Source organism: Anomaloglossus baeobatrachus, chromosome 8, assembly GCF_048569485.1.
Source record: "Anomaloglossus baeobatrachus isolate aAnoBae1 chromosome 8, aAnoBae1.hap1, whole genome shotgun sequence".
Taxonomy (NCBI): Eukaryota; Metazoa; Chordata; class Amphibia; order Anura; family Aromobatidae; genus Anomaloglossus; species Anomaloglossus baeobatrachus.
This window is the reverse complement of record NC_134360.1, coordinates 23,544,457-23,569,779: the sequence shown is the minus strand read 5'-3', so window position 1 is coordinate 23,569,779 and position 25,323 is coordinate 23,544,457. Positions and strand designations below refer to the sequence as shown.

The 25,323-nt window shown below is 48.2% G+C and overlaps 1 protein-coding gene across 1 annotated transcript in view; it reads right to left on the bottom strand.

Moving 5' to 3' along the window:
* The window catches only part of C8H3orf49 (chromosome 8 C3orf49 homolog), a 40,230-nt gene that overhangs the window by 297 nt on the left and 14,610 nt on the right, over positions 1-25,323 (bottom strand). The window contains exons 3-4 of the mRNA XM_075320687.1: positions 21,807-21,937; positions 5,015-5,125 (exon numbers count right to left, since the gene is read on the bottom strand). Of these exons, the coding sequence (XP_075176802.1) occupies positions 5,015-5,125; positions 21,807-21,937 (242 nt within the window). The remainder of the gene's footprint in view (positions 1-5,014; positions 5,126-21,806; positions 21,938-25,323) is intronic.

The following is a 25,323-nucleotide window of genomic DNA, read 5'->3' as shown; positions in this document are numbered from 1 at the left end:
TACTATCTTCTAGTGATTCTTATATAAAGGGAACCTATTCTTTGACCCAAAAACTATAGCAAAGCCTGGTCTTACTGTCCGTATGACAAACAACTGCATATGCTGCAAAAACATGTCTAAAATGTCTTGAAACTCAATTCTCCCGCTCTTGAGACTTGCCAGTTATTCTTTTTGAGTGGGTGGTTTCCCTTCATCAGAATTCTGCCAGCACGATCAGTATAGGAACTTCCTTATCTCAACTTCCCAGCAGTTTCTGAGCCTGCCATTTTTGAATACCTTGCCTAACCTGAACGGAAAGCCCTACTCTATGTTTTTCGGAGAGAGAAAAGCTGAAGCAGGAAAACAAACGCGCCTCCAATTCCTTTAAGGAGTAAAAAAAACACCCTCATTTCCTGTAGAGATAAAAAGTCTTGCCCTAGTTCCTGTATAGAAAAAAACCTGCCCCCACTTCCTGTAGTGAGACAAAGACACGCCCCCACTTCCTGGATTGAGGAAAAGACCTGCCCCCACTTCCTGTAGTGAAACATAGCCACGCCCCCACTTCCTGGATTGAGGAAAAGACCTGCCCCCACTTCCTGTAGTGAGACAAAAACCCACCCCCACTTCCTGGATTGAGGAAAAGATCCGCCCCACTTCCTGGATTGAGGAAAAGACCTGCCCCCACTTCCTGGAGTGAGACAAAGACCTGCCCCCACTTCCTGGAGTGAGACAAAGACCTGCCCCCACTTCCTGGAGTGAGAGACAGACTTGCCCCCACTTCCTGGAGTGAGACAAAGACCTGCCCCACCTCCTGTAGTGAGGCAAAGACCTGTCCCCACTTCCTGAAGTGAGGCAAAGACCTGCCCCCACCTCCTGTAGTGAGACAACGACCTGCCCCCACTTCCTGAAGTAAGACAACGACCTGCCCTTACTTCCTAAAGTGAGCAAAGGCCTGCTCCCACTTACTGTAGAGAAACAGCCCACCGCATCTTCCTATAAAAAAACAAAATACACGCCCACAATTCCTGTAGAGGTAAATAATGCCACCTCCTACTTCCTGTAGAGAGATACAGCCCCGCCCACACTTCCTGTAGAGAGATAAAGCTTCGCCCTCACTTCCTGTAGAGAGAGAAAGCTTCGCCCCCACTTCCTGTAGAGAGAAAGCCCCGCCCCCACTTCCTGTAGAGAGATAAAGCCCCACCCCCACTTCCTGTAGAGAGATAAAGCTTCGCCCCCACTTCCTGTAGAGAGATAAAGCTTTGCCCCCACTTCCTGTAGAGAGATAAAGCCCCGCTCCCACTTCCTGTAGAGAGATAAAGCCCCGCCCCCACTTCCTGTAGAGAGAGAAAGCTTCGCCCCACTTCCTGTAGAGAGAGAAAGCTTAGCCCCCACTTCCTGTAGAGAGATAAAGCTTCGCCCCCACTTCCTGTAGAGAGATAAAGCCCCGCCCCCACTTCCTGTAGAGAGATAAGGCTTCGCCCCCACTTCCTGTAGAGAGATAAAGCCCCGCTCCCACTTCCTGTAGAGAGATAAAGCCCCGCCCCCACTTCCTGTAGAGAGAAAGCTTCGCCCCCACTTCCTGTAGAGATAAAGCCCCGCCCCCACTTCCTTTACAGAGAGAGAGCTTCGCCCCCACTTCCTGTAGAGAGATAAAGCCCTGCCCCCACTTCCTGTAGAGAGATAAAGCCCCGCCCCACTTCCTGTAGAGAGAGAAAGCTTCGCCCCCACTTCCTGTAGAGAGAGAAAGCTTAGCCCCCACTTCCTGTAGAGAGATAAAGCTTCGCCCCCACTTCCTGTAGAGAGATAAAGCCCCGCCCCCACTTCCTGTAGAGAGATAAAGCTTCGCCCCCACTTCCTGTAGAGAGATAAAGCCCCGCCCCCAACTTCCTGTAGAGAGATTAAGCTTAGCCCCCACTTCCTGTACAGAGATAAAACCCCGCCCCCACTTCCTGTAGAGAGATTAAGCTTCGCCCCCACTTCCTGTAGAGAGATAAAGCCCTGCCCCCACTTCCTGTAGTGAGAGAAAGCTTCGCCCCCACTTCCTGTAGAGAGAGAAAGCTTAGCCCCCACTTCCTGTAGAGAGATAAAGCTTAGCCCCCACTTCCTGTAGAGCGATAAAGCTTCGCCCCCACTTCCTGTAGAGAGATAAAGCTTCGCCCCCACTTCCTGTAGAGCAATAAAGCCCCACCCCCACTTCCTGTAGAGAGATAAAGCTTCGCCCCCACTTCCTGTAGAGATAAAGCCCCGCCCCCACTTCCTGTAGAGAGAGAAAGCTTCGCCCCCACTTCCTGTAGAGAGCGAAAGCTTAGCCCCCACTTCCTGTAGAGAGAGAGAGCTTCGCCCCCACTTCCTGTAGAGAGATAAAGCCCTGCCCCCACTTCCTGTAGAGAGATAAAGCCCCGCCCCCACTTCCTGTAGAGAGAGAGAGCTTCGCCCCCACTTCCTGTAGAGAGAGAAAGCTTCGCCCCCACTTCCTGTAGAGAGAGAAAGCTTAGCCCCCACTTCCTGTAGAGAGATAAAGCCCCACCCCCACTTCTTGTAGAGAGATAAAGCCCCACCCCCACTTGTAGAGAGATAAAACCCCGCCCCCAGCACATTACACAGAAGGGAGTCAGTTTGGTGTCGATTCATCTCTTGCATTTGTTTTTAGTCCTTTTCTGTCTTGCCTTTCTCTTTTTTTTCACTTGTGAACTTTGTGCTAAACTCACGAAAATAACACGCAATGTTCAATAAATCTGGTACAGATTGAATGATGCTTTTTTCCCGCTCCTTTTGCTTTTTTGTGTCTTTATAAAGTAAAATATCGTATCTTAGTCTTAAACTACTGAAAAATTGTGACATTTACAAACGTTACAAAAGATTAATTATCTGAGAACATCTGGATAATGAAAACCCTAATCCTCATTGTTGAGTTATCCTAAAAAATGACGAGGATTGAAAAAAAAAAACAAAACAAGAAAACCTATCATAAAACTCCAATAAAATCCAGACAAATGAATGGCACAAACATAAAAATGCCTAAAATCCAAAAATTTTCTCCAAAAGAAAAGTGCTAAAAGAATGACGACTTGTGGTCTTAATGGCCGACATACTGAGCAAATTTTGAGGGGTAACATAATTTATGAAAGTGATTTGCAGATTATCACATATATCAAATTAGATTACGTTGTCTGAAAGTACAAGGACCATTTAAAACCCATAAAATATCTACTCGTTGTCAGTGGAAACTGTCAGCAAGGATGTCAAACACTCTTCCTTAACAGCCGACTCCCTTTTATGCACCGGGTGAAGTTAACTGTGACGTTCTTGGTGTATAGTGCAGAGAGTGTAAATGACCAGCAGGGGGTGCCAGGATTTCATCTTTGCATCCTACAGAACTGTGAATGCATCTTTCGACTGTAACCGATCTCTATTAAAACTTAAAGGGTTTTTCCATTTTTAGAAGTTGTCACCTATCCATAGAAGAGGTGCTAACTTGCTGATTGGTTGAGGTTCGACTGCACCAACCCTGAGATCAGGACTCTGCAGTGATTTGCAGGGAGCTGGCGATCACCTTTGTTTTTGCAATTCATGTGATCATACCGAGATCATGCGGAAAGGGCCGACTAGTCTGGGGAAACTAACGCCCCATTGACTAGTCAAAGGCCTAATTAGCATAAGAAAAACGAAGCTTATAAATACTTTTTTTAAACATAGATTTGGCTATCATTAAAGGGCTGGATAGGTAGGGAATTTAGCAATACATATACAAATGCTGCTGGTTTGGAGGGAATGGGGGACCTGATAGTTTCCCTTTAACCCCCCTATCTGGAGATACGCAGGGCCCCTAAGGTTACATCCATGGAGTGGCAGCTGACCGGTGGAGCGGGCTGGCAGAGTGAAAGCCAGATCCGACGAGGGACAAGAAAAATGCAAAATCAAGAAAGGAATTAAAACCAGAAAATACTTATATGAATGTTGCTGCATTGGAGGGAATGGGGGACCTGACACCTTCCCTTTAACCCCTATCTAGAGTTATGCTGGGACCCTAGTGTTACATCCATGGAGTGGCTGCTGACCGGTGGAGCGGGCTGGCAGAGTGAAAGCCAGAACCGACGAGGGACAAGGAAAATGCAAAATCAAGGAATTAAAACCAGAAAATACATATACAAATGCTGCTGCGTTGGAGGGAATGGGGGTCCTGATCGTATCCCATCAACCCCTATCTGGAGTTACGCAGGGACCCTAGGGCTACATCAATGGAGTGGCTGCTGACCGGTGGAGCGGGCTGGCAGAGTGAAAGCCAGATCCGACGTGGGACAAGGAAAATGCAAAATTAAGAAGGGAATTAAAACCAGAAAATACATATACGAATGCTGCTGCGTTGGAGGGAATGGGGGACCTGACTGTGACCCTTTAACCCCTACCTGGAGTTACGCAGGGCCCCTAGGGTTACATACATGGAGTGGCTGCTGACCGGTGGAGCGGGCTGGCAGAGTGAAAGCCAGATCCGACGTGGGACAAGGAAAATGCAAAATTAAGAAGGGAATTAAAACCAGAAAATACATATACGAATGCTGCTGCGTTGGAGGGAATGGGGGACCTGACTGTGACCCTTTAACCCCTACCTGGAGTTACGCAGGGCCCCTAGGGTTACATACATGGAGTGGCTGCTGACCGGTGGAGCGGGCTGGCAGAGTGAAAGCCAGACAAGGGAAAAGTAAAATGCAAAATCGAGAAAAAGGAATTAAAACCAGAAAAGCCAGAATACTAAAGCTAGAAGCAACAAACTTTGGTAATAACAAACTATTACTGGCAGCTAGAAGTTGCTGGGGGTTGGTCCCACCCGAGGCTCACAGCAGAGAGATGATTACAACTGGGGATTATCATCACTTTGCAGTAAAACATGGACAACAAGGTCTAGTCGGGACCACAAGTCTCATCCTGACTAATGTAAAGTAGGACCCTCACTGTATCCCCCAGTGCACGTAGGAGATGGTTCAGACACGGATGTAACACTTCTGTATCATTAGGCATTGTGCTCTTGGGTAAGTACCTGCGTCTGCAGACTGACAACCGTGTGCTCGGACTGATGCTTCACCTTGTCTAATGCTTTCTTCTTCCTTTTCACCAGTGCAAACTGCCTTTTTTTGGGAGAATATGACCCCTAGAAAAAAATGGAATACATTTACATATCTAAAACACTTTTGAGGATCACCTATAAGGAGATACATTATATGGACAAATATGCAGAAACTAGAAGGTGGCCCGATTCTACGCATCGGGTATTCTAGAATTTACGTATTGTGTAGTTCATGTATGATTTTTGTTATATATATAGATGTTGTTGTGTGTAGTTACCAAGTGTTTGTGTAGGGCCCTGTACATGTTCTGGGTGTTGTCTGGGTGTGGCGGGGGGTGAGAGCGGTGTTGTATGTGTGTTGCGTTGTTTGTGGAGCGCTGTGTGTCTGTCGCGTTGTGTGTGTGTGTGTGGTGTGTTTTGGGGGAGGTATGTTTTGTGCAATGTGTGTGTTGTGCGGTATGTGCGTATATTTATGTATGCCGCGGTGTTTGTGTGTTGGGTGTTGTGTGTGTGCGGCGTTGTCTGTGTGTGTGGGTGTATGTGTATGGCGGTGTTTGTGGTTCCCAGTGTGTGTGTTGTGTGTGTGTGTTGGGGGGAGGTGTGCACCTCCCATCGTGCTCCATCCCCCATGCTGCGCACTCCCCATCATGCTACATCCCCCATGCTGCGCACCCCCCATCGTGCCCCATCCCCCATGCTGTACACCCCCCATCGTGCTCCATCCCCTATGCTGCGCATTCCCCATCGTGCTCCATCCTCCATGCTGCGCACTCCCCATCGTGCGCCATCCCCCATGCTGCGCACTCCCCATCGTGCTCCATCCTCCATGCTGCGCACTCCCCATCGTGCTCCATCCCCCATGCTTCGCACCCCCCATCGTGCTACATCCCCCATGCTGCGCACCCCCCATCGTGCTACATCCTCCATGCTGCGCACTCCCCATCGTGCTCCATCCCCCATGCTATAATAGTTCTCCTATTATACTCAGAGAGGAGTATAATAGGAGGACTATAATAGGAGGAGTAGTCCTGGGGGGAGAGGAGTATAATGCCGGCTCCCTGCACATGTGTACCGGGAGCCGGTGTACGCTGGCATCTATGATACACATCGGGTAACTAAGGGACCTTAGTTACCCGATGTGTATAATGGTTACCAGCGTTCACCGGCTCCGTCACGATCCCAGCAGCGCAAGGTTATGTCTGGCGATGCGTGCGGAGGGCCGGGGCGAGTGGCCAATCCATGCGGAGAGCGGGGCCAGGGAGAGGCGAGCGACCAATTCGTGGGGGGCGGAGCCGAGGCGAGCGGCCAATCTGTGCGGGGGGGCGGGGCCATGGCGAGCCCAGCGGCCAATCAGCTTTGTGTCACCGTAAGGACACAATTTTGGAGCAAGACAGACAGACAGACAGACAGAATAAGGCAATTATATATATAGATAACAGTTACGAAGGGTTTGGAGTCGTTTCTGGTCATTTTTGCCCCCTTAATCCAGAAGAGTCTTGGTGAGGTGAGACCCTGATTTTGGGGAGAGGCCATGATCATAATCTCTGGTCTAGTTTATCCCAGACGTGTTGGTTGAGGCTTTGGTTCTTCCACCAAAGTCCCGTATCCAAGTCTGGACCTTGTGCACTTGGCGCAGTCATCATTAGACCCGGCTGTCCGTCAGAGCTGGGGGCAAGGTTAGAGCCGCCGTTCTCCATACACAGAGCGGTGACTGAACCGGCGCCGCCCTCGTTACTGTAACCCATCGCTGCCGCGAGGAATAAAGTTAGGTTAGTGTCATACTTGCGAGTGCCTCACATGTATCTCACGCGAGTCTCGCGTTGCATCACCCGTCACGGCCACACACTCTCCGGACAGGAGCGTCTCAGCTGCATAGAGATGCATGCAACCGACCCGCTCCTGTGAGGAGAGTGTGAGTCTGTGCCAGGTAATGCAACACGAGACTCGAACAAGGCACATCGTGACATCGGCCTTAATTGCCTTCCGGCATCGGGGCTCTGAGTGCAGGCATCGGGCAGGTTCCAAACACTATTAACCTGCAGATTAACCCCATTTTTACAGATTCCCTTTGTGGCTATGTGCACACTAGAAAGTGCCTTTTTCTTAAGCAAAATCCGGACCCTCTTAAAGAATCCCACACCTGCGGTAAAAAAACCGTAGCAAAATCCACATGCGGTTTTACCGCGGTTTGCCGCAGATTTACTGTGGATTTTCCGCATTATCTATGGCAAAAACCACAGGTACCTGCTGAAAAGAAGTGACATGCTCATTAATTCTGCAGCGGAAAATCCGCGGGTATAAAAAAACGCAGTGTGTGCACAGCATTTTTTAAAACCCATAGGATTTGCTGGGGAATGACTGCAGAAATGTTAGACACATTTTCTGCAGCAAATCCACGCCACAATCCTCGGTAAATCCACAGCGTGCGCACAGGGCCTCAGACAGCAAGCAATACCATCTGCAGTCTACAGGTGACGCTACATTCCTTTTCATTCTATTGCTCTCATTTTACCTGGGTTTACATTTTTTAAACTATTTTTTACCTTGTAAGGGTATGTTCATAGGAACCTTTTTGACAAGGATTATTCAGCAGATTCTGCTCTAAAACATACATGAAAAGAATGCATTAATATTCCTTTTGAATAGTCTTCCTAGTTCTTCCAAAAGTAAAAATATGCCTGTCGTGCACATGGTGCCATTTTTTTTTTTTTTTTAGTGTGGGGGGGAAACGTTATGAGTATATGCACACAATGTCTTTTTGCAGAGATTTCAAAGCAGAAACTTATTCAAGTTTTTGAGATGTCTTGATTTTTTTTTAGGAGGATAAAGAAAGTTTCTGCTCCAAAAGCTCCTAAAAAAAAAACCCTTCCATGTGTACAAATGTTTTTTTTTTTTAAAACTTGAATGCTTTTTAAAACTTTTCCAGGTTGTTCCTGTGGCAAAAACTCTCTGAAAAAGATATTGTGTGCACATTGCCACTGATGAGATCTCAGCAGAAACTCGTTAAAATCTCCTCCAAATCTTATAGCTCCTAAAATATGTTGAGTTTCTGGTCCAAAAACTCAATGGAAGTCCACATGGAGGTGGAAAATCATATGAGTAAGGCTATGTGCGCACGTTGCGTCGGAGTACCTGCAGTTTATTCTGCACGTTTTCCTTCCCTTGGTCTTTGACCAAATGGCTTTTGACAATTTTTCTTTTTCGCTCCTAATTGGGAGACCCAGACAATTGGGTGTATAGCTACTGCCTCCGGAGGCCGCACAAAGTACTACACTCAAAAGTGTAAGGCCCCTCCCCTTCTGGCTATACACCCCCCCGTGGGAGCACGGGTCCTTCAGTTTTTTGCTTTGTGCGAAGGAGGTCAGACACGCACGCATAGCTCCACTGTTTAGTCAGCAGCAGCTGCTGACTATGTCGGATGGAAGAAAAGAGGGCCCATACAGGGCCCCCAGCATGCTCCCTTCTCACCCCACTTTCTGTCGGTGGTGCTTGTTAAGGTTGAGGTACCCATTGCGGGTACGGAGGCTGGAGCCCACATGCTGATTCCTTCCCCATCCCCGTTAGGGCTCTGGGCGAAGTGGGATTTTACCGGTCTCCAGGCACAGAGACCGTGCTCCATCCGCAGCCCCTGGAGAAGCCGCTGGATTTGGAGCTGAGTATCGTCAGGGACATGGCCCTGCTCCGTCAAGGTACTCTGTGTCCCCGTGCATACGCGCGCACACCGCAGCATTGCTGGGTGTGTTAGTGCGCCGGGGACAACAGCGCTGCTGCGCTTGTGCCATTTCCTCACTTCAGCTTAGCTGAGTGGGTAGACTCGGGGAGAACGGTCGCGCCGGCCGCTGGGACTGCGACGCGGCTGGGACTTGTGGTGCGCCGGGGACTTCCGCGCTGGCCGTGCATATATCACGGCCGCGCTTATTACTACAGTCCCCGGCTTTTGCGGCCTAGTTCGTTCGTTCCCGCCTCCGCACCTGCCAGTCAGGAGGAGGGCGGGACGCTGTACAGAGCATCAGCGCTGAGGGCTGGAGTCGTTTTTACATACTCCAGCCCTCACACCAGGCACAGTAGGACGCAGTTTCCCGCTCTTTGTTTGTGGCACGCCCACGGTCCGCTCCTCTTCACAGAACGCCGGCAGCCATTCCTGCCTGCACGCTGAGCTGCAGAGGGGAGACGGGGAGACCCAGACACGGGATTCTACGGCCTCATACCCGCTGTTCAGCGGGCGGTAAGCAGCCCTCAAGGGCTCACCCCCACTTGTGCCGTTTGTATACTGAGTATTTTGTGTTTGCAAATACTTTGTACTGTACGGTCGCTGGTGATTCTCGGCTATATACCCTCCTAGATTACAAGGAGGCAACAGCATGTCGTCCGCTAAACGCAAGGGTGCCAAGGCACAGACATTATATGCTGCCTGTACCGCATGTGCGGCTGCTCTACCGGCAGGTTCCACTGACCCCCATTGTGTGCAGTGCTCGGCCCCTGTGCAACTTGCACAGCCGGGGCCTCTGCTGGACGTGACCCAGGGAGAACCACCTGTAAATGCTGTCCAGGTGACAGGAACGGAGTTTGCAGCTTTTGCTGACAGATTGTCTATGACCATGTCAAAGATTCTTGAAACATTGCAGTCTAGACCAGTAACTCAGACCATGGACACTGTGGCATCATTGCTCCCTGGTCCCCCTCAGCTGGAACACTTCCAAGCTCCGGGGGTGTCACATGCACCCCAGGGTGACGATTCTGACTCGGACAACAGTCCCAGACAACCTAAGCGGGCTCGTTATGAGGGGCCCTCAACTTCGTCTCACTGGTCAGGATCCCAGCGGGACGAATCTATGGGTGATGAGGCGGATGTAACTGATCAAGATTCTGATCCTGGGTCCGCTCTCAATCTGGATACACCGGATGGTGACGCCATAGTGAATGATCTTATAGCGTCCATCAATAGGATGTTAGATATTTCTCCGCCAGCTCCTACTGAGGAGGAGGCAGCTTCACAGCAGGAGAAATTCCATTTCAGATACCCCAAGAGTAAATTAAGCACTTTTCTGGACCACGCTGACTTTAGAGATGCAATCCAGAAACACCACGCTTATCCTGAGAAGCGGTTTTCTAAACGGCTTAAAGATACACGCTATCCTTTTCCCCCGGACGTGGTCAAGGGTTGGACCCAGTGTCCCAAGGTGGACCCTCCAATCTCCAGGCTTGCAGCTAGATCCTTAGTTGCAGTAGAAGATGGAGCGGCACTTAAAGATGCCACTGACAGGCAGATGGAGCTCTGGCTGAAATCCATCTATGAAGCTATTGGAGCGTCGTTGGCGCCAGCTTTCGCAGCCGTATGGGCACTCCAAGCTATTTCAGCTGGGCTTATACAAGTCGACTCGGTCACACGTACATCTGCCCCGCAGGTGGCACCATTGACCTCTCAAATGTCTGCATTCGCGTCTTACGCGATTAATGCTGTCCTGGACTCTACGAGCCGTACGGCGGTGGCGTCAGCCAACTCCGTGGTTTTGCGCAGGGCCCTGTGGTTGAGAGAATGGAAAGCAGATTCTGCTTCCAAGAAGTGCTTAACCAGTTTGCCCTTTTCTCGTGACCGATTGTTTGGGGAGCGTTTGGATGAAATCATTAAACACTCCAAGGGTAAGGACTCATCCTTACCTCAACACAGACAAAACAAGCCCCAACAAAGGAGGGGTCAGTCTGGTTTTCGGTCCTTTCGAGGCTCAGGCAGGTCCCAATTCTCCTCGTCCAAAAGGACTCAAAAGGATCAGAGAGGTTCAGATTCTTGGAGGACGCAGTCACGCCCAAAAAAGACAGCAGGAAGAACCGTTACCAAGACGGCTTCCTCATGACTCTCAGCCTCCTCTCTCCGCATCCTCGGTCGGTGGCAGGCTCTCCCGCTTTGGCGGCATTTGGCTGTCACAGGTCAAAGACCGTTGGGTGAGGGACATTCTGTCTCACGGGTACAGGATAGAGTTCAGCTCTCGTCCTCCAACTCGTTTCTTCAGAACTTCCCCACCGCCCGACCGAGCCGATGCTCTGCTGCAGGCGGTGGCCGCTCTAAAGGCGGAAGGAGTGGTGACTTCCGTTCCTCTTCAGGAGCAAGGTCACGGTTTTTACTCCAATCTGTTTGTGGTGCCAAAGAAGGACGGGTCCTTTCGGCCCGTCCTGGATCTAAAGTTGCTCAACAAACACGTAAAAACCAGGAGGTTCCGGATGGAATCTCTCCGCTCCGTCATAGCCTCAATGTCTCAAGGAGATTTCTTAGCATCAATAGACATCAAGGATGCTTATCTTCACGTGCTGATTGCGCCAGAGCATCAGCGTTTTCTACGCTTCGTTCTAGAAAGCGAACACCTGCAGTTCGTAGCGTTACCTTTCGGGCTGGCAACAGCCCCTCGGGTCTTCACCAAGGTCATGGCAGCAGTAGTAGCTGTCCTGCACTCGCAGGGTCACTCCGTGATCCCGTATTTGGACGATCTACTTATAAAGGCACCCTCTCAAGAGGCATGCCAACACAGTCTGAACGTGGCACTGAAGACTCTCCAGAGTTTCGGGTGGATTATCAACTTTTCAAAGTCAAATCTAACCCCGACCCAATCACTAACATATCTTGGCATGGAGTTTCATACTCTCTCAGCGATAGTGAAGCTTCCACTGGACAAGCAGTGCTCTCTGCAGACAGGGGTGCAATCTCTCCTGCAGAACCAGTCCCACTCATTGAGGCGCCTCATGCATTTCCTAGGGAAGATGGTGGCAGCAATGGAAGCAGTCCCTTTCGCGCAGTTTCATCTGCGCCCTCTACAATGGGACATTCTCCGCCAATGGGACGGGAAGTCGACGTCACTCGACAGGGATGTCTCCCTCTCTCAGGCAACCAAGGACTCTCTCCAATGGTGGCTTCTTCCCACCTCATTGTCAAAAGGAAAGTCGTTCCTACCCCCATCCTGGGCGGTGGTCACGACAGATGCGAGCCTATCAGGGTGGGGAGCAGTGTTTCTTCACCACAGGGCTCAGGGTACGTGGACTCAGAGAGAGTCCACCCTTCAGATCAATGTTCTGGAAATCAGAGCAGTCTATCTTGCTCTGCGAGCCTTCCAACAGTGGCTGGAGGGCAAGCAGATCCGGATTCAGTCGGACAATTCCACAGCGGTGGCGTACATCAACCACCAAGGGGGAACACGCAGTCGACAAGCCTTTCAAGAAGTCCGGCGGATTCTGACATGGGTGGAAAACACAGCATCCACCATATCCGCTGTTCACATCCCAGGCGTGGAAAACTGGGAAGCAGACTTTCTCAGTCGCCAGGGCATGGTCGCAGGGGAATGGTCCCTTCACCCAGACGTGTTTCAGGAGATCTGTCGCCGCTGGGGGATGCCGGACGTCGACCTGATGGCGTCACGGCACAACAACAAGGTCCCGGTTTTCATGGCACGGTCTCACGATCACCGAGCTCTGGCGGCAGACGCCTTAGTTCAGGATTGGTCGCAGTTCCGACTACCTTATGTGTTCCCACCTCTGGCATTATTGCCCAGAGTGATCCGCAAAATCAGGTCCGACTGCCGCTGCGCCATTCTCATCGCTCCAGACTGGCCAAGGAGGTCGTGGTACCCGGATCTGTGGCATCTCACGGTAGGACAACCGTGGGCGCTACCAGGCCGTCCAGACTTGCTGTCTCAAGGGCCGTTTTTCCATCTGAATTCTGCGGCCCTGAACCTGACTGTGTGGCCATTGAGTCCTGGGTCCTAGGGACCTCAGGTTTATCTCATGATGTTGTTGCCACCATGAGACAGGCTAGGAAACCATCCTCCGCCAAGATCTACCACAGAACGTGGAAGATATTCTTATCTTGGTGCTCTGCTCAGGGAGTTTCTCCCTGGCCATTTGCATTGCCTATTTTTCTTTCCTTCCTGCAGTCTGGGTTGGAAAAAGGTTTGTCGCTTAGCTCCCTTAAAGGACAAGTTTCTGCGCTATCCGTATTCTTTCAGAAGCGCCTGGCGCGACTTCCTAAGGTACGCACGTTCCTGCAAGGGGTTTGTCATATCATTCCCCCTTACAAGCGGCCATTGGAACCCTGGGATCTGAACAAGGTTCTGATTGCTCTCCAGAAGCCACCTTTCGAGCCTATGAAGGAGATTTCCTTTTCTCGGCTTTCACAGAAAGTGGCTTTTCTGGTGGCGGTCACGTCTCTTCGGAGAGTGTCAGAGCTGGCGGCGTTATCTTGCAAATCTCCCTTCCTGGTGTTTCACCAAGACAAGGTAGTACTGCGTCCAATTCCAGAGTTTCTTCCCAAGGTGGTATCTTCCTTTCATCTCAATCAGGATATCACTTTACCATCTTTGTGTCCGCATCCAGTTCACCAATTTGAAAAGGGTCTACATCTGTTGGACCTGGTGAGGGCACTCAGGATCTACATTTCCCGCACGGCGTCTCTGCGCCGTTCGGATGCACTCTTTATCCTGGTCGCTGGTCAGCATAAAGGGTCGCAAGCTTCCAAATCCACCCTTGCGCGGTGGATCAAGGAACCAATTCTTCACGCCTACCGTTCTGCTGGGCTTCCGACTCCTTCTGGACTGAAGGCCCATTCTACCAGAGCCGTGGGTGCGTCCTGGGCATTACGGCATCAGGCTACGGCTCAGCAGGTGTGCCAGGCGGCTACCTGGTCGAGTCTGCACACTTTCACCAAGCATTATCAGGTGCATACCTACGCTTCGGCGGATGCCAGCCTAGGTAGACAAGTCCTGCAGGCGGCGGTGGCCCACCTGTAAGGAAGGGCTGCCTGACAGCCCGATCGCGAGGTATTATTTTACCCACCCAGGGACTGCTTTTGGACGTCCCAATTGTCTGGGTCTCCCAATTAGGAGCGAAAAAGAAGAAGGGAATTTTGTTTACTTACCGTAAATTCCTTTTCTTCTAGCTCCAATTGGGAGACCCAGCACCCGCCCTGTTTTTCTGAGGGTATTTGTTTTTCGGGTGCACATGTTGTTCATGTTAATAACTTACGTTCTCCGATATTGTTTATCGGATTGAATTTGTTTTTGAAACAGTTATTGGCTTTCCTCCTTCTTGCTTTTGCACTAAAACTGAAGGACCCGTGCTCCCACGGGGGGGTGTATAGCCAGAAGGGGAGGGGCCTTACACTTTTGAGTGTAGTACTTTGTGCGGCCTCCGGAGGCAGTAGCTATACACCCAATTGTCTGGGTCTCCCAATTGGAGCTAGAAGAAAAGGAATTTACGGTAAGTAAACAAAATTCCCTTCTTTAGCGCTAAAAACGCATGCGTTTTTACCGCGTTTTTAGCGCTTTTTACCTGCGTTTTCACCTGCATTTCTGCAGATGCGTTTTTGAGATCAAGACACTGAGAAATAAAGTTGAATTAGTCAAAAAGAATGAAAAAAGAGAAAAAAAAGTATAAAATTAACTTTTAATAAAATTATATGGGAAATTATCAATTTTAATGTAATAATAGTGGTTATGCACATTTTAACAGAAAAATAGCTAAAGTTTATTATTTTTTTACATTTAAATTTTCGGTTATTGTGTGTGTGTAAAGGAACATTAGAACCCATTAATTTTTGGCCAGAAAAGCATGCGTTTTTGGAGCCAAAAACGCAGTTGAAAAGCAGGTAAAAAGCATGAAAAACGCAGGAATTGTGATTTTGGTTGCTTTTTGCCATTTCTCATTGACTCCAATGTTAAGGAAACGCTGCAGAAATGGCAAAAACAACTGACATGCTGCTTCTTTTTCAGCATGGTTTTTGACCACAAATATGCAAATTAAACGCTGCAGAAAAAAAAGCAAAGTGCAGACAGGATTTCTGCTTTTCCCATAGACTTTGCTGGAAATCAAAAATGCATGCGTTTTTGCGCAAAAACGCTGCTGCCAAAAACGCTGCAGAAACGCGGTAAAAAACGCAACGTGCGAACATAGCCTAAGTCAAGAGGAATCCACATCTGGAAACTATGCTTTTTTTTTTCCTTTTGTCTTTCTTTTTGTAAACCTCTTTGGAAAAGAAATTCTAAAAAATCTTGTCCTTTGATCAACAAAGGTTATTTTCTATTGAGCAGGAAGAGAATTTAGGCTGCTTTCACACATCCGGTTTGAGCAGTGCGGCTCAATCCGGCTGTGAAACCTATGCAACGGATGCGGCGAAAACACCGCATCCTTTGCATACGTTTTTACATGCGGCCCGTCCGTTTTTTTCCGGTTGCGGCACGCTACTGAGCATGCGTAGTGGAAGAAACCGCATGCGGCGGCCGGATGCGTTTTTTTCCGCATCGCGCCGCATCCGGCGTCCATAGGTATGCATTGAAAAATGCCGCAGCGGCCGGATGCGGCGCGATGCGGTTTTTTTTGCTGGAGCAAAAAACGTGCCAGGGAACGTTCCATCCGGCCGCAGCATCGGCTAAATCTGCCGCATGCGGCAAAAACCAGACCGAACGCAAGCCCATGCGGCACAATACGGCACTAATGTAAGTCTATGCAAAAAAAAACACAACCGGCGGCAAAAAAAAAACGGTTGCGGTTTTTCTGCAGAGCGCCGTATTGTGCCACAGAACAAAAACCGGATGTGTGAAAGTAGCCTTAAAGAGAATTTGAAGTGGTTGATGATGTTAATTTCGGAGCTGAATTGCCTCAAAATTCTCCTCTAAAAACTTTACAAAGACGTGCTCTTGCGGGGATGTGCACACCAAGGGGCCGATTCATCAAAGCTTTTATGCCAGAAAAGTGTCGGAAAAGCTCTGAAAAGCTTAAAATGTTTGCAAGAAGCCGAATTATGCAAAAGGTTTTCGACTTTTGGAGTTTTGAATCGACTCTGTTTGATTAATCAAAAATCGCCCAACTGGTGTAGCATTTTGTGTGTGACGCACAGAGGCCACTCAGATGTACCAAATTGTGGATACCTCTTAATGAGTTTGGTGCCTTGAACTCCAGTAAGGGTGGAAACACATCTATGTGAGTAAAATCGGTCAGACTGGGCTGAAAAAAACTCGGCTGATTTTAGTTCACGTTAGGTGCGAGTGCAACGCAAGTGCGATGCTGTTTCTGAATAAATTAATGATTTTACTGGCGTGTGTAATGCGTGTGTAATGCGTATTTTTTACTATGTCATCTACCATTCAGCGCTGCTACATGGCCGCTGACAGCAGACACAGACAGCCATGTAGCAGAGCTGAATGGCAGATGACAGCAGACACAGACAGCCATGTAGCAGAGCTGAATGGCAGATGACAGCAGACACAGACAGAGCCGCACAATCAGAATGAACTCGGGTGAACTTAACCCGACTTCATTGTCATGCTGCGGCTCTGTCTGTGCCGCGTCCTGATTAGCGGTCACCAGTGAAGGGCTCACCGGTGACCGCTAATCTCCCGAGTGACTGAAGTTAGCAGCCCTCTCTCATAATCACCGATCCCCGGCGCCGCGCTGCACGGCGTTCACACTGATCCGGCGGCTTTTACTATTTTGAAAAAGCCGGCCGCCCATTAAACAATCTCGTATTCCCTGCTTTCCCCGCCCACAGGCGCCTATGATTGGTTGCAGTGAGACACGCCCCCACGCTGAGTGACAGGTGTCTCACTGCACCCAATCACAGCAGCCGGTGGGCGGGTCTATACTGTGCAGTGAAATAAATAAATAAATAATTTAAAAAAACGGCGTGCGGTTCCCCCCAATTTTAATACCAGCCAGATAAAGCCATACAGCTGAAGGCTGGTATTCTCAGGATGGGGAGCTCCACGTTATGGGGAGCCCCCCAGCCTAACAATATCAGCCAGCAGCCGCCCAGAATTGCCGCATACATTATATGCGACAGTTCTGGGACTGTACCTGGCTCTTCCCGATTTGCCCTGGTGCGTTGGCAAATCGAGGTAATAAGGAGTTAATGGCAGCCCATAGCTGCCACTAAATCCTAGATTAATCATGTCAGGCGTCTATGAGACACCCTCCATGATTAATCTGTAAGTTACAGTAAATAAACACACACACATGAAAAAATCCTTTATTAGAAATAAAAAACACAAACACATTCCCTCATCACCAATTTAATAAGCCCCAAAAAGCCCTCCATGTCCGGCGTAATCCACGGACCTCCAGCGTCGCTTCCAGCATGAAGGTGACAGGAGCTGCAGCAGACACCGCCGCTCCGGTCACCTCCAAGCAGCAACTGAGGTGAGTAGCGCGATCTGCTGAGGTATCACTGAGGTTACCCGCGGCCACCGCTGGATCCAGTGACAGCGGGTAACCTCAGTGACAGCTCAGCCGATCGCGCTACTCACCTCAGTTGCTGCTTGGAGGTGACCGGAGCGGCGGTGTCTGCTGCAGCTCCTGTCACCTTCATGCTGGAAGCGACGCTGGAGGTCCGTGGATTACGCCGGACATGGAGGGCTTTTTGGGACTTATTAAATTGGTAATGAGGGAATGTGTTTGTGTTTTTTATTTCTAATAAAGGATTTTTTCATGTGTGTGTGTTTATTTACTGTAACTTACAGATTAATCATGGAGGGTGTCTCATAGACGCCTGCCATGATTAATCTAGGATTTAGTGGCAGCTATGGGCTGCCATTAACTCCTTATTACCCCGATTTGCCAACGCACCAGGGCAAATCGGGAAGAGCCGGGTACAGTCCCAGAACTGTCGCATATAATGTATGCGGCAATTCTGGGCGGCTGCTGGCTGATATTGTTAGGCTGGGGGGCTCCCCATAACGTGGAGCTCCCCATCCTGAGAATACCAGCCTTCAGCCGTATGGCTTTATCTGGCTGGTATTAAAATTGGGGGGGACCGCACGCCATTTTTTTAAATTATTTATTTATTTATTTCACTGCACAGTATAGACCCGCCCACCGGCTGCTGTGATTGGGTGCAGTGAGACACCTGTCACTCAGCGTGGGGGCGTGTCTCACTGCAACCAATCATAGGCGCCTGTGGGCGAGGAAAGCAGGGAATACGAGATTGTTTAATGAGCGGCCGACTTTTTCAAAATAGTAAAAGCCGCCGCAGCAGTGAGAAAGCCGTGCAGCGCCGCGCCGGTGATCGGGGAACAGTGAGTATGAGAGAGGGGGGGAAAATGACCGACAGACTGTGAGAGAGGGACAGAGATAGTGACGGACCGACAGAGAGAGAATAGAGACCGAGAGGGAGAAACCGACTGACAGAGAATAGTGATTGACAGACATTGGGAGACATCACTCGTTTCCAGTGTTTTAGGAAACATGCGAGAAATGTATTTAGAAAATCGGATGTCACTAGGATGGTGTGAGTGCCGTCCCGTGACATCCGATTTTTTACACGCTCCCATAGACTTGCATTGGAGAGACTCGCAGTAGAAACTCGCAAAAAAGCAGCATGCTGCGATTTTTTTCTCAGTCCGATTCGGACTGAGAAAAAAATCGCAGATGAGAGCTGAATCATTCACTAACATGTGTCCGATTCCAATGCGAGATTTTCTCGCATTGCTCTACTGCGAGAAACTCGCAAGTGAGAAGCAGCCCTAAGACTGACGTGCGCTATGCCAGTCTTGATAAATCAGTTACTAGTAGTTTAAAGAGTTTTTGGAGCGGAAACACCACGTTTTTGAATAGTTTTGAGTTTTTGACGAGGGCTTGCAAACGTACAGTTTCTGCTCCAAAATCTTGTCATGCGATGTTCGGCTCTACACGCACTTGGTGGCACGGCAGTGTTAGACTCTATTCACACTACAATCTGACAAGCAACCTAAAGGCCCCGTTACACGCAACGACGTATCTAACGATATATCGCCGGGGTCACAGAATCCGTGACGCACATCCGGCCTCGTTAGCGATGTCGTTGCGTGTGACAGGAAGGAACGACCGTTAACGATGGAAAATACTCACCTTATCGTCCATCGTTGACACGTCGTTCCTTTTCAAAAAATCATTGATTGTTGAGCACGCAGGTTGTTCGTCGTTCCCGAGGCAGCACACATCGCTACGTGTGACACCTCGGGAACGACGAACTGCAGCTTACCTGCGGCCGCCGACAATGCGGAAGGAAGGAGGTGGACGGGGTGTTACGTCCCGCTCATCTCTGTCCCTCCGCTTCTATTGGGCGGTCGCTTAGTGCTGCCGCTGTGACGCCACACGAACCGCCCCCTTAGAAAGGCGGTTCTCCGGCAACAGCGACGTCGCTAGGCAGGTAAGTACGTGTGACGGCTCCAAACGATTTTGTGCACCAATTTGCCCGTGATGCACAAACGACGGGGGCGGGTGCTTTCACCAGCGATATTGCTAGTGATATCGCTGCGTGTAACACCCCCTTAAAGGTTCTGGATTGTTCAGCCTGAGCTGGGTGTTCGCTGATTCAGGTTCACTGGTCTTCAGCTCTGCAGGAGTTAATTACTGCAGACTGGTGAGCAGGACCTAGGAGTTCAGGTTGCTAATTTCCTCGTGCAGCTTTCTCCTCCCTATTTAAGGTACAGGTATGTTTCTGTATGTGCTGATTATAGCTTCAGCATAAGCACCAGCAATTCCGGTCTAGTGGTTATCCTGTTTATGGTGACCTGTGTTGCGATTTTTGAGTGGTGTGGAAGTTCCCCTGCTGTGCATTCACTTCCTTCCCTTTTCTCTATTCCCCTGTACACATATTGTCTCTGTCTCTCCTGTGTGTTTTGAGTGCAGTGTGTATAAGTTTTTGTTCTCCCTTGTCCGTGTCATTTCTGTAGGTTTTTATTATTGTGTTTCCCGCTGACCCCAAGGGTGCGAGAGAGGGAGAGTAAGATCAGGGTTCGGACAGGAATCAGGGTCACGTTGGGGGCTCGGATCTGGCTACCATCAAGCCTACCTCTGAGATAAGAGACAGCACATTGTCCCGTATCTGAGGGCCAGCCTAAAGGCCCCTGTTCAGTCATTACATAACCCGTGACAAATGTAAGAAAACTCGGTGTGAACTTACTGCAAAAAAAAAAGCAACAAAAAACGATTTAGGTTTTTGAGGCATAATTTTCTGGAGGAAACTTCCTCCTGGAAAGAAAATACCAGACAAACAAACTGATGTAACAATTGTAAAATATTGCATTCTTTTTGTTGTACACTGTGTGCAGAATTATTAGGCAAGTTGTATTTTAGAGGATTTTTTTTATTGATCAACAACTATATTCTCAATCAACCCAAAAGACTCATAAATATCAAAGCTTAATATTTTTGGAAATTGGAGTGTTTTTTTTTTAGATTTGGCTATCTTAGGAGGATATCTGTTTTTGCAGGGAACTATTACTGTGCAGAATTATTAGGCAACTAAATAAAAACCAAATCTATTCCCATCTCACTTGTTTATTGTCACCAGGTAAACCAATATAACTGCACAAAATTTAGAAATAAACATTTCTGACATGCAAAAACAAAACCCAAAAAATGAATGACCAATATAGCCCCCTTTCTTTCTGATGACACTCAGCAGCCGACCATCCATAGATTCTGTCATTGCTTGATCTGTTTACGATCCACATTGCGTGCAGCAGCCACCACAGCCTCCAGACACTGCTCCCAGAGGTGCACTGTTTTCCCTCCCTGTAGATCTCATATTTTATGAGGGACCACAGGTTCTCTATGGGGTTCAGATCAGGTGAACAAGGGGGCCATGTCATTATTTTTTCCTCTTTTAGACCTTTACTGGCCAGCCACACTGTGGAGTAGTTGGAATGCATGTGATGGAGCATTGTCCTGCATGAAAATCATGTTTTTCTTGAACGATACAGACTTCTTCCTGTACCACTGCTTGAAGAAGTTGTCTTCCAGAAACTGACAGTAGGTCTGGGAGTTGAGCTTCACTCTATCCTCATCCTGAAAAGGTCCCACAAGTTGATCTTTGATGATCCCAGCCCATACCAGTGCCCACCTCCACCTTGCTGGTGTCTGAGTCGGAGTGGAGCTCTCTGCCCTTTACTGATCCAGCCTCTGGCCCATCAAGAGTCACTCTCATTTCATCAGTCCATAAAACCTTTGAAAAATCATTTTTAAGATATTTCTTGGCCCAGTCTTGACGTTTTATCTTATCTTTCTTGTTCAGAGGTGGTGGTTTTCAGCCTTCCTTTCCTTGGCCATGGCCCTGAGTATGGCACACCTTGTGCTTTTTGATACTCCAGTAACGTTGCAGCTCTGAAATATGGCCAAACTGGTGGCAAATGGCATCTTGGCAGCTTCACGCTTGATTTTCCTCAATTCATAGGCAGTTGTTTTGCGCCTTTTTTGCCCAGCACGCTTCTTGCGACCCTGTCGGCTATTTGCCATGAAACCCTTGATTGTTCGGTGATCACGCTTCAAAAGTTTGGCAATTTCAAGACTGCTGCATCCCTTTGCAAGACATCGCACAATTGTGGACTTTTCAGAGCCCGTCAAATCTCTCTTCTGACCCATTTTGTCAAAGGAAAGGAAGTTGCCTAATAAATAAGCACCCCTTATATAGGGTGTTGATGTCATTACACCGCACCCCTCCTCATTACAGAGAGGCACATCACCGGAGTTACTTCATTGGTAGTTGGCTCTCAGCCTACACAGCTTGGAGTAGGACGATATGTATAACAAGTATCATCTGATCACAATACTCATTTGCCTAATAATTCTGCACACAGTGTATTTTTCCATAACGGGACACGAGAGGAACATTCACTGCAGGAAATGTTTTCCACAATGAATTATCTTTGTCAGTTCCTGTCGTCAGCCGCTCGGTTTTTGGAGAATATGGATGACTTATCCTGATTTATATCCTGGGGATGGACAGGTGACGAGAATGAAATCGGAGCGGTACCTTCTGCAGACCTGCGGGCACTGAGGTGACAGACACGCGCCTGGTGGTCTTCTTGGAGCGCACGATGAGTTTGTCCGTGGTCATCCGCTCGATCTCTGCCTCTACAACATTAACATCCAGTTGGAGAATTGCTTTCAAAGAAAAACAATAAGTCAATCTGAATCTGTTAGGTTATGTCTCCTCTCCGGGTGAACTGTCAGCTCCAGCATTTCATTAAGCGCCGATTCATTATTGCATTTGTGATTTTTTTTTTTATACTAGTTTCGATTTTTTTTATTTCACCTGTTTTTAATTTTACATGTTCACCTATCTTTGGTCATCAGTATGTGCAACAATTACTGGTTCCAGATGTCCGTGGCCAGTTCATCAATTTGCAATTTTTTAAAGATTTGCAAAATTATTGCACCTATATACTTTAGTCCCCCCCCCGAGCAATTTTTCTGCATGTACAATTGAAACCAGAAGTTTCCATACACTGTCTAAAAAGACACATCTGCAGATTTTTCCCTCCGCTCTCTATACAGACACATCTGCAGATTTTTCCCTCCCCTCTCTATACAGACACATCTGCAGGTTTTTCCCTCCGCTCTCTATAAAGACACTTCTGCAGGTTTTTAACTCCGCTCTCTATACAGACACATCTGCAGGTTTTTCCCTCCGCTCTCTATACAGACACATCTGCAGGTTTTTCTCTCCGCTCTCTATAATGACACTCTGCAGGTTTTTCCCTCCGCGCTCTATAAAGACACATCTTCAGGTTTTTCTCTCCGCTCTCTATACAGACAAATCTGCAGGTTTTTTCCCTCTGCTCTCTAAAAAGACACATCTGCAGGTTTTCCATCCGCTCTCTATACAGACACATCTGCAGGTTTTCCATCCGCTCTCTATACAGACACATATGCATGTTTTTCCCTCCGCTCTCTATACAGACACATCTGCATGTTTTCCCTCACCGCTCTATAAAGTCACATCTGCAGGTTTTTCCCTCCGCTCTCTGTGCAGACACATCTGCAGGTTTTTCCCTCCGCTCTCTGTGCAGACACATCTGCAGTTTTTTCCCTCCGCTCTCCAAGAAGACACAATTCTTTGTATTTGCAAAAAGCCAGAATAATGAGAGAGAGAAAATGTTTTAAGGCATTTTTATTGCTTTCTGTAAAATGAAAGGTTTAAGTACATTAAGAGTACTGTGCCTTTAAACAATATGGGACCGCCCATATGATGATGTCATGTCTTTGGAAGCTTCTGATAATTAGAGACACACCTGTGGATGTATTGTAATGCACACCTGAAACACACGGCTTCTTGGTGTAGCATCATGGGAAAGTCATAAGAAATCAGCCAAGATCTCAGGAGGAGAATTGTGGACTTGCACAAGTCTGGTTCATCCCTGGGTGCAATTTCCAGATACCTGAAGGTGCCTCATTCATTGGGTTCTGTGTACCAGAGATGAACGTGCTTTGGTCAGACATGTACATATCAATCCAAGAACAAAAAGAAAAGACCCTGTGAAGATGCTGGTGGAAGCTGGTAAGATTGTGTCATTATCCACAGTGAAATGAGTCCTGTATCAACATGGGCTGAAAGGCCACTCTGCCAGGAAGAAGCCATTTATCCAAAAGAAAAAGAAAAAAGCCAAATTAATGTTTCCAAAGGCACACAGGAACACAGACTTTAATTTTTGGAGACGTCCTGTGATCTGACGAAGCTAAAATTGAACTGTTTGGCCATAATGACCTTCATTATGTTTGGAGGAAAAAGGGTGAAGCTTTGAAGCCTAAGAACAGCATCGCAACTGTGAAACACAAGGGCGGCAGCATCATGTTGTAGGGTTGTTTTGCTGCAGGAGGGACTGGTGCACTTGATCTCAATCCTATTGAAAATTTATGGGCAAAGCTGAAAAGGCCGCTGCGAGCAAGAGACCTACAAACATGGCTCAGCTACACCAGTTCTGTCTGGAGGAATGGGCCCAAATTCCGACCTAAGCTTGTGAAAGGAGATCCAAAACGTTTCACCCAAGTCACACAGTGTAAGGGCAATGGTACCAAATACTAACGACATGGAGGGAAGCTTCACTGTGCAAAAAGTCTCTCTTAGGCTATGTGCGCACTAGAAATGTGAAGTTTCTCAAGAAAATTTCTTGAGAAACTTCTGCCAGTGAAAGATTTCCGGACCTGCGGAAAAAATCCGCACCAAATCCGCATGCGTTTTTGCCGCGGATTTGCCGCGGATTTGCCGCGAATTTGCCGCGAATTTGCCGCGGATTTACCGCAGGTTTGTCCCTGCAATAAATAATAAAGATAATCGATAGACAGATAATGGATAGAGGGAAAGATGGATAGATGAATAGATAGATAGATAGAGGGATAGATAGATGAATAGATAGATAGATAGAGGGATAGATAGATAGATGAATAGATAGATAGAGGGATAGATAGATAGATAGATAGATAGATAGAGGGATAGATGGATAGATAGATAGATAGATAGATAGATAGATAGATAGATAGATAGATAGATAGATCGATAGATAGATAGAGGGATAGATAGAGGGATAGATAGATAGATGAATAGATAGATAGAGGGATAGATGGATAGATAGATAGATAGATAGATAGATAGATAGAGGGATGGATAGATAGATAGATGGATAGATAGATAGATAGATAGATGAGAAAAACCTATATAATGTTCCACCTCCCTGCATTTTCTAAGCTGGCACCCTTTAGTGACTTTCATGTGGCACTTAGGCTACTTTCACACCTCCGGTTTTTGCTATGCGGCACAATCCGGCACTTTGCATGAAAATCGCAACCGGTTTTTTTTGCTGCCGGTTGCGATTTTCCTGCATAGACTTTAATTAGTGCCGCATTGTGCCGCATGGCCTTGCGTTCCGTCCGTTTTTTGCCGCATGCGGCAGATGTAGCCGATGCGGCGGCCGGATGGAACGTTGCCTGGCACGTTTTTTCGTGCGGCAAAAAAAACCGCATCGCGCCGCATTCGGCCGATGCGGCACATTTTTCAATACATGCCTATGGCGGCCGGATAAGGCGCGATGCGGCAATAACCGCATCCGGCCGCCGCATGCGTTTTTTGCCACTGCGCATGCTCAGTAGCATGCCGCAAGCGGCAAAAAACGGACTGGCCGCAAAGGAAAAACCTATGCAAAGGATGCGGTGTTTTCACCGCATCCGTTGCATAGCTTGCACAGCCGGATTGAGCCGCAGAGCTCAAGCCGGATGTGTGAAAGTAGCCTAAAGGGTGCTTAGCCTTGTATTTAGCCATAAAATAAATAAATAATTAAAAAAAAATGACGTGAGGTCCCCCCATTTTTTGTAGCCAGCTAGGGTAAAGCAGACGGCTGCAGCCTGCAGACCACCGCTGGCAGCTTCACCTTGGCTGATAATCCAAAACAGTGGGCACCCCACGCTGTTATTTTAAATTATATAAATAATTTAAAACAAAAAACGTGGGGTCCCCCCCATATTGGATCACCAGCCAAGGTAAAGCGGACAGCTGG